The following is an 18182-nucleotide window of genomic DNA, read 5'->3' as shown; positions in this document are numbered from 1 at the left end:
GACCTTAACAAGAATATTTTCCTCTTTTTCTGCTGTTTTTCCTGGATTTCACTGACTTCCATTTGGCACACTTTGACTTGCTCAAGTGGAGTCAAGACAAAAAAAAAGTCATATTTCTTCCATGTTATCATGTTAAAAGGAGTTTCTGTGACAAGAGCGCCCTAAAACCTGTAGGCTGGTTGCTATCTTTTTCCTGTATCATGCATAACAAGTCCTTCCTGCAGGCTCGATGTGAGGAGCCCATCATGACTTCAGACTGGGGCCTCCTGCTGCTGCTTGCGCTGCTACTGCTCGCCTTGCTCTATGCTTTCCTCTATCTGCCCGCCGTAGCCCACCGCGCCCTTCTGGAGCAGGCCATCCGCAGCAACAACGCCACCGCGCTTACGTCGCCTGAGAAAGAGGACTGGCTCTCTGAAGAGTAGCATCTCAAGGGACATCTTTTGTATGTTACGTGGCTTATTGTAAGTTGATTTCAATATGTGTGACACAGATAATTCATTTATGAGGTTTAAATCTATACTTGACTGTCCTTTTAAGACAGTGATAGTTGTTTTACTGTCTGTCTTTGTTATACATTTCATTCCGTGCTACGTCTGATTCGTTATACAACTGCAATACAATTTGAACTGTCATGGCACAAACAAAAGCAAACAGGACAAATGTATACATTGAAGAAAATTATAAATGAAACACTTGTTTTTTTTTGTGAGTTGAACTCAAATCTTTATCAGGTCAATTTCTCTGAAATGTCGCTCACAAGTCTGCCTAAATCCGTTTTGCTGCAGAGATAATCTATCCACCTCACAGACGTTGATTGCACAGCTGTATCTATTCAGTGGTCTGTATTGAATATAAAATAAAATAAGAAACTTCAATCAAAGAATGGAAGGGAATTTAGGTTGTCATATTTTTGACAGGGGAAAAAAAGATTTTTAATTGCTGATTTGATGCCAATTAATTGATTTCCTTCAATAAGAGGCACACAGTCTTGCATTTTGTACGTCAGTTATAATCTGCTAATATACCACTCGATGCATTCATGTATATTTTTTCATTCCTAGTATGTTGTCTATTTTACAAATAATCTAGCTAATTATTGTCTAAGACCTTGAGTGGATGTTTTGCTGTCAATCCTTTAATACAGGTTTTAAAAACGTAAATATGATGTGCTCAACGGAATGTTGTTTCTTTTCAATTGCCTTTATTAAAAGATACAGCATACAAGATTTGACACCAATATTGAACATTTCAGTGATCGATACACAATTCAATTGACCGCTGCTGTTCAGCTTGCCCTGCTTTAAAGAAGAACCATTTGAACACCGCCCCATATCCGGAGTCAACCTTCAACGCCTGGATATGCCATCGTGTTTTGTTTTTTTTTTTTTTGTTTTTTTTGTTTTTACCCACATTTTTACAATGAAGTTGTATAAAAACAAAAGAGATACTCTCTTATTAAACCATGCAACACCAAACAAGCCAACGTTTACAATTATTCTTCAATGACAACAAGGTGAATTATTTCATTGTTCATTATGTTCATCAATATTGACAACATCCTGTCTAACACACGAGTCAGTATTTCTTCTGGGGATGAATACATCACACCTGAATGTATGTTTTCTATTTACAGTACATGTCTAAAAATGGTCTCCATACTCACCATTGTTCGGCACACGAGCAGAACCAAATTGAGTAGCTTCTTTTTCGATGTTACTGTTAAATTCATTCCTCTATGTGACGTAAACTTTTTTTTTTTTTTTGCAAAGGCTGAATGTTGCATACTGCTCTTACATTAGATATTATTTGATGATGCCCGTGTACCGAACATATCAAACGTTGCGTCCTACACTCTCCTATTTGCTGTCTTATGCTAATGTGACTGTGAAGTATCAAATCCGAAACATGCATTTCTTTCTACAATATACACAGTCCAACAGTTCTGTTGAAGTCTTTCCATGGCCCCAAAAAAGCTTCACAAAGACCTGAAAGAACCGCTGCTTTAGAAGCAAAACATGTCGCACAAAGTGAACATGAGGTTAGCACTTCCTGAAAATGTTTTGTAAAGCTCATGATTAAGTGGTTCTCATATTACGTACGGTAATGCGCTAGTTCAATTTTTGTACTTATCTATAGTGAATATGTTTTAGAAGAATATTGACCTCTAATTATGGCAATTAGTTATAAAACTAAGAATATTTCAGCACATTGTCGAGACAGAGATTATTGTGCGTGTCTCTGTGTTTTTTGTTTCTTCTCTTTTGGATGCTATTAAATGTGTATTTCGTGTTTTGTGCTGCACTCCAGTCCATCGCACCTGGATGTGAACAATTTATCAAATTTATGACATAATAAACAGAGCGTATAGGCCACTAAAAACAAGCGCAACAATAGCGTCATTTTCATTTTCTCTTTTTGCTTGCGGTTTCAGAACATCTATTGTTGCTAAGTGACGTTATACGACGGAATGAGGAGAATGGCTTCTCAAAGCCTTACGATATGGATATTTCACAATGTTTTTTTTTAATGTAAGACAAAGGGAGATGAGAGGGGCTACACTTCTCTGAACGTCCCTTTTGTGTTTTAAGAGAATTACGTACATCAATGCGGCTTAGAGAAGAAGAAGAAGACGCTCCTTGGGGGGGGGCAAGAGAATAAGAGCCTTTCTTCAAGAAAGGGAGAAAAGCGGAAGTGTGAGAAGATGAAGAAGCAGAAGAGCGCTTCTACTCGTCCAAATCCTTCTTGATCTCGAGGTTCCAGTCCCAGGCCAAGTAGCTGTTCTGGTCGTCGTCAGTGAAGTGGGACTTGATTTGGTAGAGGCCGCGTGACACCAAGCCTTGAGGAGTCTCATCAGCGGGGAACACAAACTCATGTTCGTTCTCACAAGGACAGTAACTGCCCATCATGTAGGACACTTTGTCCACTGCAGTCACAAAGGTAGAGGACAATCAAGAGAAATGTCTTATGTAACATATCCAATATTCGCTCAACACATATCCCAGACCGTGTCAAGTGAATTCAGAATTTCACTGTGCTGTCAATCCATTACTGTATGACATTTCTATGCACTGACTAGTGCGCACTAGACAGTCCCTCCAGGATTTCGTGAAGTTGCGGTCGCAACTATTAACGCGAGATCAAGAAAATCCCGCGACATCGCACTTAACCACAACTTTGTCCAAACACTGCAACTTTCCCGTATCTTTGTTTTTTTTTTTTAAATACATGTTTCTTGTCAGTTTTTCTATTTGTCTGAAATGGTTCCGCCATGGTTCGACTGGAAATGGTAGCGCAAGGCAAATTCACGGAGAAGAAACGCCGACGTCACAGCCCCTTTGAGATGATAGTGAAGAAGATGCGGAGACTCATGCCCCACGACATTATAAACAAAAAAAGACAATCAAAAAGAAGACAGCGGGGAAACGTGGAGCAGAAAAAACGCAAAGCATTAACAAACTAAAATCACGGCAAAGGCTTCTGCAAAGCAATATCCGAATGTTCTGCACGAAAGCAGGGGTAAATAGTTTTCTTCCAAATGCAATGTAATAACAGAATATCAAAGAAAGTGGTCCATCGACAAGCATTTCACAAGTGATAAACACGCGAAGTGTGTGGGACTAAATATGCCGTCTCGACAAATCACGCTCGCGGAGGCAATGGAGCCGAGGTCTGTCAGGAGCGAGGAACGAATTAAGGTAAGAAACGTACAGAAGATATATAAAAACTGTATGAATAATGCGCGTTAAGCATAGAGTTGGACAAAATACTAACGTGAAGCAATCATTAAACATGTCTTTAAATGTGTTCATTGAAATTTAACAATCACAAGTATGTGGAGCATTAATATTTTCACTTAATATTAATATTTTCAGAAAAGCAGAAAATGCTCGCGAAATCAGGCATTTTAGCCTGCAACAATCATCAAAAATGTCCGCGAAATTCCGGAGGGACTGACTTGTAGAACAACCACATTTTACTAGTTTCCTGCTTGACAAATGACATTTGACATGTCAAAATTCTACTAATTCATCCAATGCTTCATAAATTGTACTAGTAAAGTCTTTTTTTTTTTTACCTCACTAGTAACATGCAGTTTGTCCACAAGGGCCAGGGTCAGGTGTGTCAATTTTTACTAACATAACAACTATCATGAAATGAAACTAAATGAGTTTTATGAGTCTTATGAGTGAACTTACTTTTTAATCCTTTCCTGAAACTCACATGATGGTACTTCAAGCCAGCGACAATTTCTTTGTTCACCTGCAAACACACACACACACACATGCAAATTTTCCACTTATCACTTTTCTTCACTTGTAAGAATTTCAAATTAAACAATAATTAGTCTAATCATCATCGTCACAATTCTGGAAATTGCTTTTGCGTTCACTGTGCAATGAAGAAGCTTGAATATTAGTATAGCAAATGTTTTATGTCTTTCTATAACAGCTCCTCTGAGGGTTTTTTGCTTGTTTTGCTTTTTAGAATTGTGCTGTGGACCAGATCAAAGGCTACAACAGTTCCACACCGTTGCTCGAATGTACGTCTTTTGGCACAATATAAAGCATAAAGAGGATGCATAGAAAATTGCAGAATATGTGCAAAACTATTCAGAAAAAAAATCTATCTAGACCAAAGGAGGCTTCATATTGCTATTGTACATATTATACTCTTCTATATTAAACACCACCTTTGAGAATAGATTGTGACTGCAGCAGTTCATCTGAATGTTTCAGAAAGGTATTACAGGCTTTGAGCTAAAAAAAAAAAAAACCTCACCCCCCACCAACACATAAAGTTGTTTTATTGCTTTTTCACTGGCATGTGCTTCACATAAATGGGATGAAATCAATCCTCTGTTTCTCTAATACACACAAATCAAGTGAAGCTGCCGCAAGACAGTCAGGTCCAGCAGGTGTCCGCACAGTCGTGCAGCCATAAGCGCTTGTGTTCAATAGCGCAACATTAGAAACACTTAGAGCGACGTCACAAATTGAGGCCGACGTGGCTGGCTCTCAAGCGTTGCTTTCCTCTTACCTTAAAGTGTATTTTCAGCCTGTATTTGACTCCTTCCTTTAAGGTGAACGTCTTCTCCTTCAGGCTGTTAACGTCTCCTGGACAAACACATGACCTCAGCTGTGAAAGTGTAGCGACTGGAAAGATGTGTGAGCTCACAGGAGTGACCACATGCTGGTGACTCACTGTGTGATCACGCTGATGCTCAGTGAAAGGACCGGATTAATCTTTCCACACGGGCTAAAATCATTAAAACGGCATTCCAATCATGGTGCTTGATACTTCAGTATGAATTGTTTTGTTTTGTTTTTTATTCAAACGGGACTTTCATGGTATAGCATAGCCCAGAAGTGAAATACAACAATAAAATAGAAGGCACAATATAAAGGTTGTATTGTGTTGGCAAGCATCGTAGAGGAAACATGTTACAAGGTTTGATGTTTATATTTAAGGAATAAACTCACAAAAGAAAACGGACAATGTAACTGAAATTTTGTGCCAGTGGCAGTCTGTTCATTTGGTGCCGAGGCGCTCAGTGGGAACACTCGACTTAATCCACTTCTTAATACCATCATCATGATGCAATTATAGAAACCATCAACAATATACAGAAATGCAATGTAAGCGCATGCAACTGTGCAATGTATGAAATCTGGAGCAGTTCCGAATCCATATTCACGAAAAAAAAAATCAAAAACCTAAAAATTAATAATAATAGCATATAGGCCTTCATTACTAAATTCAACCAATTCAAACTTGGCTTGATCCGACCAACCAATCAAAGGGCAGCAAAATTTTGATGTTTGAGGCTTGCTGGCCTTCTGAGGTGAATTTGAAATCCGATTGGTGAAAGAAACATCCCTATCGCTTATATACTGTACATTGGCGAGCACTTCTGGTTCTAAAGGTCGTGGACATGTTCGACTGCCATGGCAGCAGATTGAGGCTGAAATCTGATTGGGCAAAAAAGTTCAAGCGAACATCCAAATACATGTTGAGAAATTCAGAAAATGAAGCGGCTAGACTGGAATTGAAAAATATCATACATTACGTTGCGATTGAATGTAGGCTAATACTACTAATAATGTTGCTGTTTAAGATGGTATTTTTTAGGGTGATGAATTTATAGCAGGGGTGGGCAAGCTTTTTGATTGGTAGGCCACAGTGGGTTCTATTATTTCACAGAGGGGACCGACCAGGAGCAGATGGATGTGTTTTGGTAACCTGACCTCGTCGGAGAAAATTTTTAAATGAAAATAAACAAAAGCAGAACAACAAAACAAAACATCTGTCTTTGACACACGAGAGTATTTAGAAAATAAAACATTTACAAGTTCTATTAATTTAAATTTTTTTTCAAGTTCTGCGAGCCGGATTAAAACGTTTAGCGGGCTGTATGTGGGCCCCGGGCCATAGTTTGCCCACAGCTGATTTATAGCTATACATGCTACACCTATACTATGTATCATATTTGTTATTTACCACAAAATCCAGACCCCTCTTTTCTTCTGTGTAAAGAGATGTTAACTTTGTTTCGCTGTGGGCTTGAATGGCTTCATGCTGAAGGCGAGGAAGTTTTAAAAGCAATCAGAAATGGATTCACTGCTTAATCCTTTTATATCTCAATTTAAATCGGAGCATTGGTCCTGAGTGCTTCCTAATGGACAGTGAAACAGGAAGTAAGATAGTGGAATGAGGCTAATAAAAACAGCAGGGATGTGTTGATAACACATTCACAGGCACACACACACACACACACACTCCGGCACACACTCGAGGGGATCACGCAGGGCATAGCAGGTTAGAGGTTCCATATTAAAACACATTCAGGCACTGAAGTAAAATCATTCATACATTTTTCTTCTATCATTTCATGTTAAACCTCCAAATCCGTGTTCCAATAGTTCTCATTCCAAAGGATTAAATTATTCTACAATGAGATCAATTGTGGCACGTTCGCTCTCCCCCCTACTCCCTTCAATTCCCTCGCTTTCCATACATTTTTCTCGTCTCGCGAGGCACAGAGGAGTGAAGCTGCTGAGAAAATAGGTCACGCTGTCTCGCTGATCTCCTCAGACATATGGGACACAACATACACACACACATGCATATTGCTCACGTGCACATCGTATTTGAAACAACGGCGCTTGCTTTGCCACACAATATCGGAGCCACAATAATCACATTTGAAGATATTTGTCTGGAAATGAAGAAGCAGCATTAACAACTGTTTTTACCAGAAATGTGAGGTGAGAGGAATACAAGGGGTTGCTCGACTGGTTTAGCACAAGCGATTTTTGACATTTGGAGGTTAACCTGGCACGCAATGAACTCGTTTGCCTGGCGGTGGAAGAAAAGGTTGTCACTTGCACTCAGTTACCTTTGTACTTAGCTTTTTGTTTTTGTTTTTTGTTTCGCATTCACAGTCGAGAAGTGTTCCTCTACGACTAGTTACTATAACTATGACTTCACTACTGCAAATTTGGATTGCCTTGCCCACATTGAAGGAGAACTCTGTCATACTCAAGGACGTGCAGTCAATCACTAGGGCTCAAAAGGTCACAGAGTAAGTTATTATTGCACTTAATCTTTATGCGTTTTAATTTGTGTTCTAATTTCCTGCTAATTTCTATTATGCCAAACGGAAAGCGCTTTGTTACAGCTGCTATGAAATGCGATGAAATGTTATGTGAATAAAGTTGTAATGCATTATATTGTATTGTATTGTATATGTTTGTTCTGTTAATAAAGGTTTTAAAAAGGCTAATTATGTTCTACAGAGGAGAAAAAAATCATCTGTTCCACATAGTCACAATACATTTATAACTTAAAACACGTATATATGATAATTTTGCAAATGTAATTAATATGTTCCAGCACCTCCCCCAAAAAACAAAATTTTTATAATGTGGGCTTTAATTTAAAAAAAAAAATTAAATGTTGCACTCCATTTAAAAAAATGGAATAATGCCATAATTAATGTAAAGAATTCGACCGTGACGAATGTGTGTCCCATTTTTGCTTCACTTCAATGGACATTGTGCTGCTCCTTCAGGTGGGGTGCAGTATTACAGACATACAGATATACAGTGCATTGAGCGGATCAAAACACAAAATTTGTCGTTCATCACAGAGGATAAAGAATATTCGCTTGTGATGATCTGACTCCGTGTTTTGAAGCTCCTTTCAAAAAGCAGTTGCTTAAAGTGTTATAACACCGTGGGACTGATAGCCCGTCTGTGGTGATTTACATTATTTGAGAGCATTCGGCTCTTTGGCCTTGCAGCAAAAGCTATGCAGTTGTTTTAAACACATAAGACGTAATTCTCTTTGTTTAATGTTTAATTTTAATTAAATGGGAGTGGGAATAAGGAGGAATTGGTCACTGTCTACCAAACTGCCACCTGTTGTGAAGCAAGCTGAGTTGAGTATTGCTATTTTTTGGGTTGCAAGTAAAGCAAAAAAAAAAAAAGAATCCTTCAGGTATAAACACATTACAAAAAGCATTATTGACTCTTCAGGCTTCCCAAAAATGTTTCATCGCCATCGTTGTTTGTCTGCATGAGAGCAGCAACTTCTGTATCATTTCCAGATTGTGCGATTCAGCAAAAATTACATTCCGCCTGACAAAGATGCACTTTTGGATGGGCCCATTTTCATGACAGGAAATTGTTTCATACGAAGTTGTTCTTGCTTTACAAATATAACATATAGGAAATGTGTGAATGTGAAAGTCTTATTGCAAGCCAATCCATACACTTGTACAGGACATGAATACATGCATGAATGCAGGCCGACACCTCACACTACCTCCCTAGCTGCCGCCTCCGCTTATGCCCAGGGGAAAATGTCAATAATGCCCACTAAGCAAACATTTAGCTCTCTCACTCGCCCTCTCTGTCTCTGTCTCCCTCTCTCCCCGTCTCTGGCGTTGGACACACCCAATGCAGACATTCTGCTAGTGAATGCAGCACAACTTGGTGAGCTGCCTTGCTCCGGGGCAGCCCATTGGTTTGTGCATTCATGTTGGCAGCAGAGGCAAGTATTGAGGAAGCACTTTGTGGCGTGCGTACCTGTTAGGTCGATGGTGATCGGTCCAGAGGGCTCATCAAACAACAGGGTCAGTTTGGTCACTTGGACATTTGGGCCGGAGAAGTCTGCGGAATATCACATTTATTAAACCAAAAATTTCCTTACATTTGGCGGTTCCAATCAATAAAAACAGACAACATCCAACATGCTTTGTGCATGGTGTTGGGTCTGTGTCAGTTGTCAGCCTGACTCTGCGATATGAGATGCTGCTGAGCAAGCAGGTCTGCGTTAGCGTGTGTGTGTGTGTGTGTAATCAGAACTGGATGACTTCAACTGCTTCTATGCATGCGAGCTGTTGCGTTGATTGAATTAGTGCTGCGGTAAAATAGCCCCAGGATTGAATCATGCTTTCCTCACGTAACATATCAACATGCACACCTTCCATCATTGGTCGGGTCCCCAGCAGGGTTTGTTTGTATTTCACCAGACTCTCGTCATCTTTGTCCAGATCCTGAATCTCTTGCATGGTTTTCTGAGCCGGCGGATTGTAGTTGAGGTTCCGGTCGTCTACTTCCTCCTCCAAAGGCAATTCCCTCTTGTCCATCAGGAAGCCTTCCGCAAAGAAGGAATGATGATGAAGGTCAATGTAACCTGTTCATTGTCAAAGTCTGCTGTACGTTTTCATTTCTCCAACAAGTCACTTCATTCTTCCTGATATCACCGTTTGAAAAGTTTGTATTGTGTCATGCATTACGTAAATATGTAATTACGTTTACCACTTTGCAGTTGGATGCGTGTATATGTATTGATTTGTATTTATTTGTGTTTGCTTTGTTTTACTAAAGCTTGATATTTCAAATGACAATCTTTTCTTGATTGCCTTACCCGGAAAAATGAAGGTCATACTTTTAATGATCTCATTGTTGATGTTTTCTTCACATAATTAATCAGTATTCGTTCAACTATGTCATGTTTGAATAATTTGCTCAGCTGACTATATGATTTGCTTCACTGTTGTTTTTCATCTTGTTCTTCCAAAGGTAAGCATCACCATTCCGTTTGATGAAAGCTAATTGTGATATCTTCTTTGAGAACACAAAAGAAGATCAGGATGCGTTTTTTGGTATACGGGCTGTGAAACGATCCAAGTACGGTTCGATTTGTAAGTGGAATGATTTGATTATGTTGGAGTTACGATTTGATTCGGTATGGCTCGGTTTGGGAGAGTATGATGAAATTACCTTTTTGTTGTCATTTTGCATACATTTGAATGAACTCGTCAGGAAGATATATCTCATCAATAAAAGACGATTCGATACGTATCTCGTTATATTTTAAAGTGGAACGATTCGGTTTGATTCGATGCACTCTTTTCAATGCATAAACAATTTTTGGATTCAAATTGTTTTGATTTTGCTGCTAAGCTTGTTGGAATTTTTCACTTGTCATGTGTGGTGCTAAATTTCCCCAATAAACGTCATGCTTGTCTTATTTGCTTCTCACAATTTCATTTTCATGCAACTATTTTCTGGCAATTCTGCATACATTGTATGTACCCCTAATGAGCAAGTCAGACATTGTGATGTATTTCTTCTGCTATTTCAGTCTATGTACCATCATTAGTGTTTACAAAATATTGCAACCAGCTCGTGAGTTTCTTTGTGATGCTTTGCACAGTGAACCAATTTTGTTTCTTCGTGTGATCATTTGAGACAATAAAGCATGACATCCATTCTCGCATTTCATAAAAAGTGCATGTACCACAGGAATGAGACAAGCTGCTGTTGACTCTGGTATCTCAGTTCTAATGATGCTGTCCTCGCACATCAGCTCAGCATGTAGAGGTAATTGGATGACAGGAAGTCCACACAAGCAGATGCGCACACACACACACACACATGCAAGGTGCGAAAGAATGCACATAATCACTTTCATAGATTTAGTCAACATATGAGCCGAATGTGGTGTCTCCCACACACACACACACACACACGCACACGTGTAGCCCTGCACTGCTTGCTTACAGTAGCGCCACACCCGTTCTGAGCCAAACACGCTTGCCTTTGTCCGTCACCATGGCAACCCTTTCAACTCCCTATACCGTGACATCATCGCTTTGCTTCTCTTCAGATGTGACTGAATGTACACTCTTGGCGACATTCATTTTCATTTGACGCCTTAAAACATCCATCCTATATCAACACCCAGTGTCATGCGCAGGGTCGCACATTTGGGGGTGGGGGAAATCACCTGTCAGTCAAATGGATGACACGTAAAGATCCAGGATGATTGACATTTTTTGGTCATAGTAGCTGAACACTGCCTGAATTCTTGATTTCTATCAAAAGCTACACGCTGATTTGAATTTCATGAGGTTCTTTTGAGGTGGACAGCTTGAATGTTGTCAGCTTTTCTATTTTCAACAGCAACTGTCACTCATTTCAAAGGATTACTTTTGATCTGTAAGATCCAACAGATTCTGACAAATGGATGTAAAAAGATACCACTTTAGTTTTGGTAAAGTTCTATTGAGGGGGGCAACGGGTTTAAATCTTTCTGAATTACTTCAGAAACAAACTTAATGGATAAAAATTTATGTGTGTAATTCTGATCGGGTCCCTGAAGACATACGTGCAGATACAAACATCATTAAATATTGTCAAAATTTAACGCATTTAATTAGGTATGAGTGTACCGTCAGCTTATAAATGATTTGCTCACCATCTCTTACATATCAAAGTTTGCCGTCCACCCCCCTCTGCATAGTGAATGTGTTTGAGAGCCACTATCACTTTGTTCTCCTCTTTGGTCTCCAGGCTGCTGACCTGGCACACTGACTATACCGCTTCTCATTTATTTTTTAAAAAGCAGGCTTTTACAGAAATCCTGTCTGGGGTGTTTTAACATGGATTTATAAAATGATACGTTAACAATCATTGTCATGCCTACAAATGCTTCCAAAATCGTACCACTTAAAAAAAAAAAATCTAAATTACGTATTCATATCTTTGTACAGAGAGAGAGAATTTTCCATCAAGCTCTTGTATTAGATTGGACAGCTTGTGTACCTAATAAAGTGTCCAGTGAGTGAATCTGTGAAGTCAGTATATGGTTAACAGTACAAAGTGGAGTATTTTCTTCACTTTTACAAAAACAAAAGATACACTTTGGAATGCACAGACCAAACACTTGTGTGAATTATTTAGATGGAGATGTTGCCTCCTTTGGGTGCTTTCTAAGTGCAGACAACAAATAATTACAGAAGGCAAATTTGTCTATCTCCTTTGTCATCAGTTGTGCCCGCGTGTAACGAAATGACTGTTCCAAACGGCAGCAGCACACTTTACTTGCAACTGCTGTTGCCAAATCAAGTCGTGTTAGCCAAGAAAGAGGCCTGCTTGGTCGCATGACAAATTAGGAGCCCGAGTGAGTGTTGCTGCCGGCTTTTCTACTTAAATCAACATGTCGTGTAAAATCAACACAGAGTTTGGCAGGCAACAGATGGCTTCAGGCGGGGGAGAGACGACGCTCATGTGTGAAAGCAAAAAAATAAACTTCATTTCGGATTTGCATCTCTCAACCATCACTCGTATCCATCAGGGGGTAGCATCAAACAATAATCCAAAACGAAACATCAAAACAAACGCCACTTTGCTCAAGTCTCACACGTTTGATGTCACGAAAGGATTGAACACAAAATGAGATGAGACGTTGAAATTATCATCTCATTTTGTGAGCAGATAATTCATCTCCCAATTTGGGTTGGTATGTGATATTTTTTCCTCTACTTCATAGTCCTTTGAGGCCCACGCGTCACGGTTCTGTTCCAAAGCCATAAAAAAAATGCCCATGGGACCACATAGTGCATGGACGCATGAATCCAAACAACACAAAGGGAAAGTAAAAAGCATTCAAAGCCAATAGTAACAGCTTGGAGCACAAAAAAGGACCAACTCAACAGGAGATTACGTTCATACTTCACGGCCATGTGGCCTTAACTGAAACAACGTGACAACAACACCAATATCGATGCGGTGAATGCCAGCTGTCCCATCAGCACTCTAACCGGCTCTCCAAATCGGATCGGGGTGACACACGCATGGCATGACTGACATATCGTACTCCAGCCTCTGTTTATGACTCAAACCTCAAACACACACGCTCAGTTCAATAGCTTTTTATTATTATGGCGCGCCTGTCGATAGTGTTTACGACCAGGGAGGAAATGCAACTCGTTCTCACTTGGTATTTAAATGAGTTTTTAGCAGCAATACATAAGAACTATATGAGACAAAGCTACTGCCTGGGGACTGTGTCGTTCAAATTTTGAATTAGTGTTCAATGAGTCCCTCGGGCCAGAAGAACTGGATCTGTTTATTAATTTAATATAAAAAAAATAGAGTTGTGTATGGATAGCACAGAAAATCGGCGAATATCTCGTGTAGTGTGGGAATGTGTGTGAGTGAGCGAGAGCAGTGGTCCCCAACCAACGGGCCGAGGACCGGTACCGGGGCGTGGGCCGGCCACTATGGGAAAAAAAAAAACAACAAAAAAACTTGCAGTTGATGCTTGTCAAGATTCTAATTGTCTCAGCTACATTATGCTAATATTAAACACACAAGCTAGTGGAATGAGTAACGGTAGCACATACGAAGCCCGCTAGTCACATAGAGCCGTGAACAACGTTCCCCCGTCACACTATGCCACCAGCTCCCAGTTCTGGAAAAATTATGGAATTGTATGAACCGGTCCGTGGCAGAAAAAAGGTTAGGGACCACTGAGCTGGACTGTGAAAGAAGAATTAATGAGTAAAGGATGGAGGTTGTACTCTATAATCCAACAGTAGGCGATAGTAAGGGAAAGAAAGATAAGAGGGAATAGGAGAGGACAATGAGGGCGAAAAAAATGATGGAGGATGGGAAATAAAAAGAGCAGGTGGCTATTATTATCATGTAAAATGATTGAGGGAGGCAGTAGGCAGGCAAAGAAGGGTGGGGCTCAGCGTGAGGGAAAACGGGTTGAACCGGGGGTGAAGGAGGAATGGAAGGAACTTCAAACTGTTTGGCTTAGAGAAATAACAGAAACTAAATGGAGGATTTAGTTTTTAGTTTTTTTTCTGCCGCATCACGTTAGTTATAACCACTGGATAAAATGATCTGTGCTTCAGTCTCAAAGGTGCCGTCTTCAAAAGCATGTCTGAGGTTTTTTACTGCAAGCTAATGGTTTTAGTGGCTTCGTGCAGCCGCACAAAGTCTTCTGGGTACGGAGCTTTAAATGCAAACATCAGTATGCAAAGACGCTTACAATAATAACTAAGCCAATATGATGACCCGCAGGTACAATATTACAAGACTTTAGGTGCTACTAAAGCTCAAGTTCACACACATATATATATATATATATATATATAATATATATATATATATATATATATATATATATATGTATGTATGTGTGTGTGCGTGTGTGTCAAAATGAAAGCGTTAACTCGCAATTAATCTTTTAAAAAATTCATGCGATCAAATATTTTGACTCAGTTTTCTTATTTACAGCAAAAATAATTTTGCAAATCCAAAATCAAATGCTGTACCATATTAGCTGTACAAATTTAGCACATGATCTCAGAACATAACACTCTGTTCAAATTAGCGCTGGACCTTGCAAATCAACACTGCTGAAGTGTCGTGCTTATAACTATACGTACTGTATACGTTTAGAGAATTCCTTCCAAGAAAAATTCCGGCAGAGAGGACTCCATTTAGAATGTATTCAAGGATCAGTCTTTGATTTAAAATACACTTCATATTTGGTGATTTTACATTAATAACAAAATATTATTCAAGTAAATAACTGTGAAAAGCTTCACAAAACGTAGTGGCCAAAATGTGATTAATCGCAATTAATTACAAATTTTTTTTTGCGATGGCAAGGTGACCATTGGTGGAACGACATTTGTGCGAGTGGTTAGCACAACCGCCTCACAATTCTTTGGATGAAGATTCCTATCCAGACGGCAGCCTTCTTGTCTGGAGTTCTTGCTATGCTTCGCTTTTCTCCAGACAATCCCATTACTCTTGAACGATGTGATATAGAAGATGGATGGATGAATGTCATTACGTTGAAAGTTGATACAAAAGATTGCAAGAAATGTTAGTTGAATTGGACTCTACAAAAACCATTCATCACAAAGTGCTACATAGCAAAAGCCAACACAAGTAACATAACATATTCCAGTCACTTCTAATCATTGAGTTGAGTTTCTCCGTCATGCCACATTTTCTCTCTATCCAAAGGATTTTCTTCACTTCCTCCTTTCTTATGAGCCTTTGTCTCCATCTGTCATAAACCTCAAAGTCCCCTACACACACCTGTGTGCGGGGAAACCCCGGAACCTTCCGCCATCTGTCACTGTTCAGCACTACTGCAGAAAGGCCATCAAACACACGCACGCACACACAGCTGCTTCAGAAGTTGGTGACATCATTTGTGTGGTGGATACTCTGTGTTTGCACATTTGCACGCACACACGCAAAGAATTATTTGCACATGAAAGAATATCCCTTTGGAGGGAAAAAAAAGCAACTCCCCATACATACATATGAAGACAATTCAATGTTGCGTGAAGTGAAGAAACATGAATGTGGCTCTGTGGCACTATGGGCGGAAGCACACTGATGCAGGGTGACAAACACACACACCCCCACACACGCACACACACACACGCACACATACATGATCAATAGGTATTGATTTGCTATCTTTGGCTTGTCTTGGCAGCGTTTCATGTCGGACATAAAAATGTCCACACCCGCCAGGATTGAGACATATGGCGCGTGTGCGCACACACACTAAGAGCATATATGCACTCCCTTTAAACAGGCACACACACATACAAAAAAAGCAAATAAAACATAATTGGGAAGTTCTCTTGAATACATCTTTTTGAATCAATGAAGTTGTATTGTACTAGTTAAGGAGAGCACACACGCACACGCACACACGCACACGCACACACTTTCATGGCCTCACCTCTGTAGCACATTGTTAGCCACAGCAGCTCCAGCATCTGACCCCCAAACTCACACGCGTCCAATCCCAGCATGCTGCCTCTGTGCGGGGCTGCGCTCAACGTGATAACTGTGGGTAAGGAAGAACCGGAGAAGCAGGGAACCTCCACAGGTAGCCAAAAAAAAAAAAAAAAAAAAAAAGTCAAGCATCCACTAAAGTGCTGGAAGGAAAAGAACGGGGTCAGATGTGCATTTTCCACAAAAGGGAGTTTTTTTTGGGAGAGGAAAGCCGGTAGATGTTAGAGCGAGAGAGAGGCAGCGGAGGTTATCCTTGGGTGTGGATGTGATGGGGATGAGAGAGAGAGAGAGAGCGGGAGAGAGGGTGGGAGAGAGAGAATGGTGTGAGCAAGGGGAGGAGGAGGAGGAGGAGGGTGAGGCAGCTTTCCACACTTCTTCCCACTGCTTCTTTCCTTGTGTGCAGCTCAAGTGACAAAAAGGAAAGAAAGAAAGCCAAAATCAAAAGTACAAGATGCTTTTTTTTTTTTAGTGTGTATGCAGCATGGTGTCTGCAGTGGTGTGTGTTTTTGGACGTGTGTGATACTCAGACGCTGGCTATCGATTCGTAGCTGTGCATCCCCCCCCCCTCCTCTCGCCTTCCCTCTGCACGCCTCCCACCCCCATCGTTCATGGTACCTCTGTCATGAGCCCAGAGACTGCAATGAGCTCATCCTTTAACCCTCCCTCCCCTCACCTCTTTACACCTCATTCCCTCTCACGCGCTCGTGCGTTCTTTGACTTGCCTTTCCATATTTTATGATCACGCGAGGTGTCCTCTCCCTCCGTCCAGCAATTTGTCACCCAGTCATCACAGTCTCTTTGCATCCCACATCTTCTTTATCTCCGTAGGTGACCACACCCTGGTGCACCCACAACTCTGAGTCTTTCCTCATCCTCCTATTTGCATCCTCAAAAATTGTAGGGGTTACATCTGCCGCGAGGCAATCAAGCTGTATTCTCTTGTCTCATGCTAGACTGAGACGAGGAGAGTGGCTTTGATTTGTCCCTTACAAAATGTGCAAATATAGAATCAAAATGGACAATCTACCATATTTTAATCTAATGTAGTATATTGACATATAATGTCATGAAACAGAAGCCAGATGGGATTCAAATGTATGTTGGAAAAAAAAAAAATCAGGGTGATGAATGATGTTGCTGTGGGGGTTGAGATACAGAAGAAAAAATGAAAAAGGCAAAAGGAAACGTGAGAAACTAGTGAGCTAAAAAATTCTATCACCTACATTTTGGGATTGTTTTATTTCTAATTTTTAGTCAAACAACTAAATAAATGAGGAGTGTAAATCCCAATTCAAACTCACTCCCTTCAGTGATGTTGGCTGATGTAAAAGTTCTTCTTATTTTCAAACTTAGTTGCTATAAAAGCAGATCTTCTTTCACTAAAGCTAAATAAATGGAGTAGTTTTGTCAATTTTTTATTTTTTTATTTTTTACTTATTGCTACAAAATTAATATTCCAAAAATTCAATTTTACCAGTAATGAGAATGCCATGTTTATACTAGTGGAGGCACATAGAACATATTATTGTCAAGAACATGTTTGAGTTGACAGCCCCATTATCATTTCTGTCTGACTTGCTTGTTTTAAATGACAAATTCATAACATGAAAGATCTTAATTACAGACTGAGCCATTAATCAGCCAGCCAATTTAATCAGGTGTGTTTAGCTCTTTTAAAATGAGTTTTATTTTTTTACACATTGAGACAGCACAACATAAAAACAAATTCTATTCTTTATATTCCATTCAAGACCTGTCTGCTGGATCTCGTAGAAAAGTCGATCAGTGCACCACTTGGCCGTAGTGCAAGTGGATTGTAACATAAAACCTGGATGTCATATCAGAGAAATATCTCAATCTAATTTCAGTTTGAGTTTGTCGCTGGTCACTTTTATTAATTTTCAGTGCATCACTAGTCTAGTGCTCCTGATCGGCTATTGCTAAATTCCGTGTGACAATCACATAGCTCCTGGCTTGGAGCCTCTGGTGTGATGTTTGAATACATACCTCAGACCCAGACAAAGGTCCAACATTTTTCCACCTTGCGGA

General features: G+C 39.9%; 1 protein-coding gene across 1 annotated transcript; it reads right to left on the bottom strand.

The window, feature by feature from the left end:
• Positions 1-1181: 1181 nt before the first annotated feature.
• arhgdig (Rho GDP dissociation inhibitor gamma) lies at positions 1182-16490 on the bottom strand. The gene is made up of 6 exons (XM_088317961.1): positions 16078-16490; positions 9487-9660; positions 9090-9173; positions 5038-5114; positions 4197-4260; positions 1182-2923 (listed from the first exon to the last, which is right to left on the bottom strand). Exons 1-6 carry the CDS (start codon positions 16148-16150, stop codon positions 2724-2726), a joined length of 672 nt encoding a protein of 223 aa, XP_088174087.1. The 5' UTR covers positions 16151-16490; the 3' UTR covers positions 1182-2723.
• Positions 16491-18182: the final 1692 nt, after the last annotated feature.

Source organism: Idiotropiscis lumnitzeri, chromosome 15, assembly GCF_059441095.1.
Source record: "Idiotropiscis lumnitzeri isolate Australia: NSW breed Sydney's pygmy pipehorse chromosome 15, RoL_Ilum_1.0, whole genome shotgun sequence".
NCBI lineage: Eukaryota > Metazoa > Chordata > Actinopteri > Syngnathiformes > Syngnathidae > Idiotropiscis > Idiotropiscis lumnitzeri.
The sequence above is the reverse complement of the archived record's forward strand: the minus strand, read 5'-3'. Positions and strand labels throughout refer to the sequence as shown.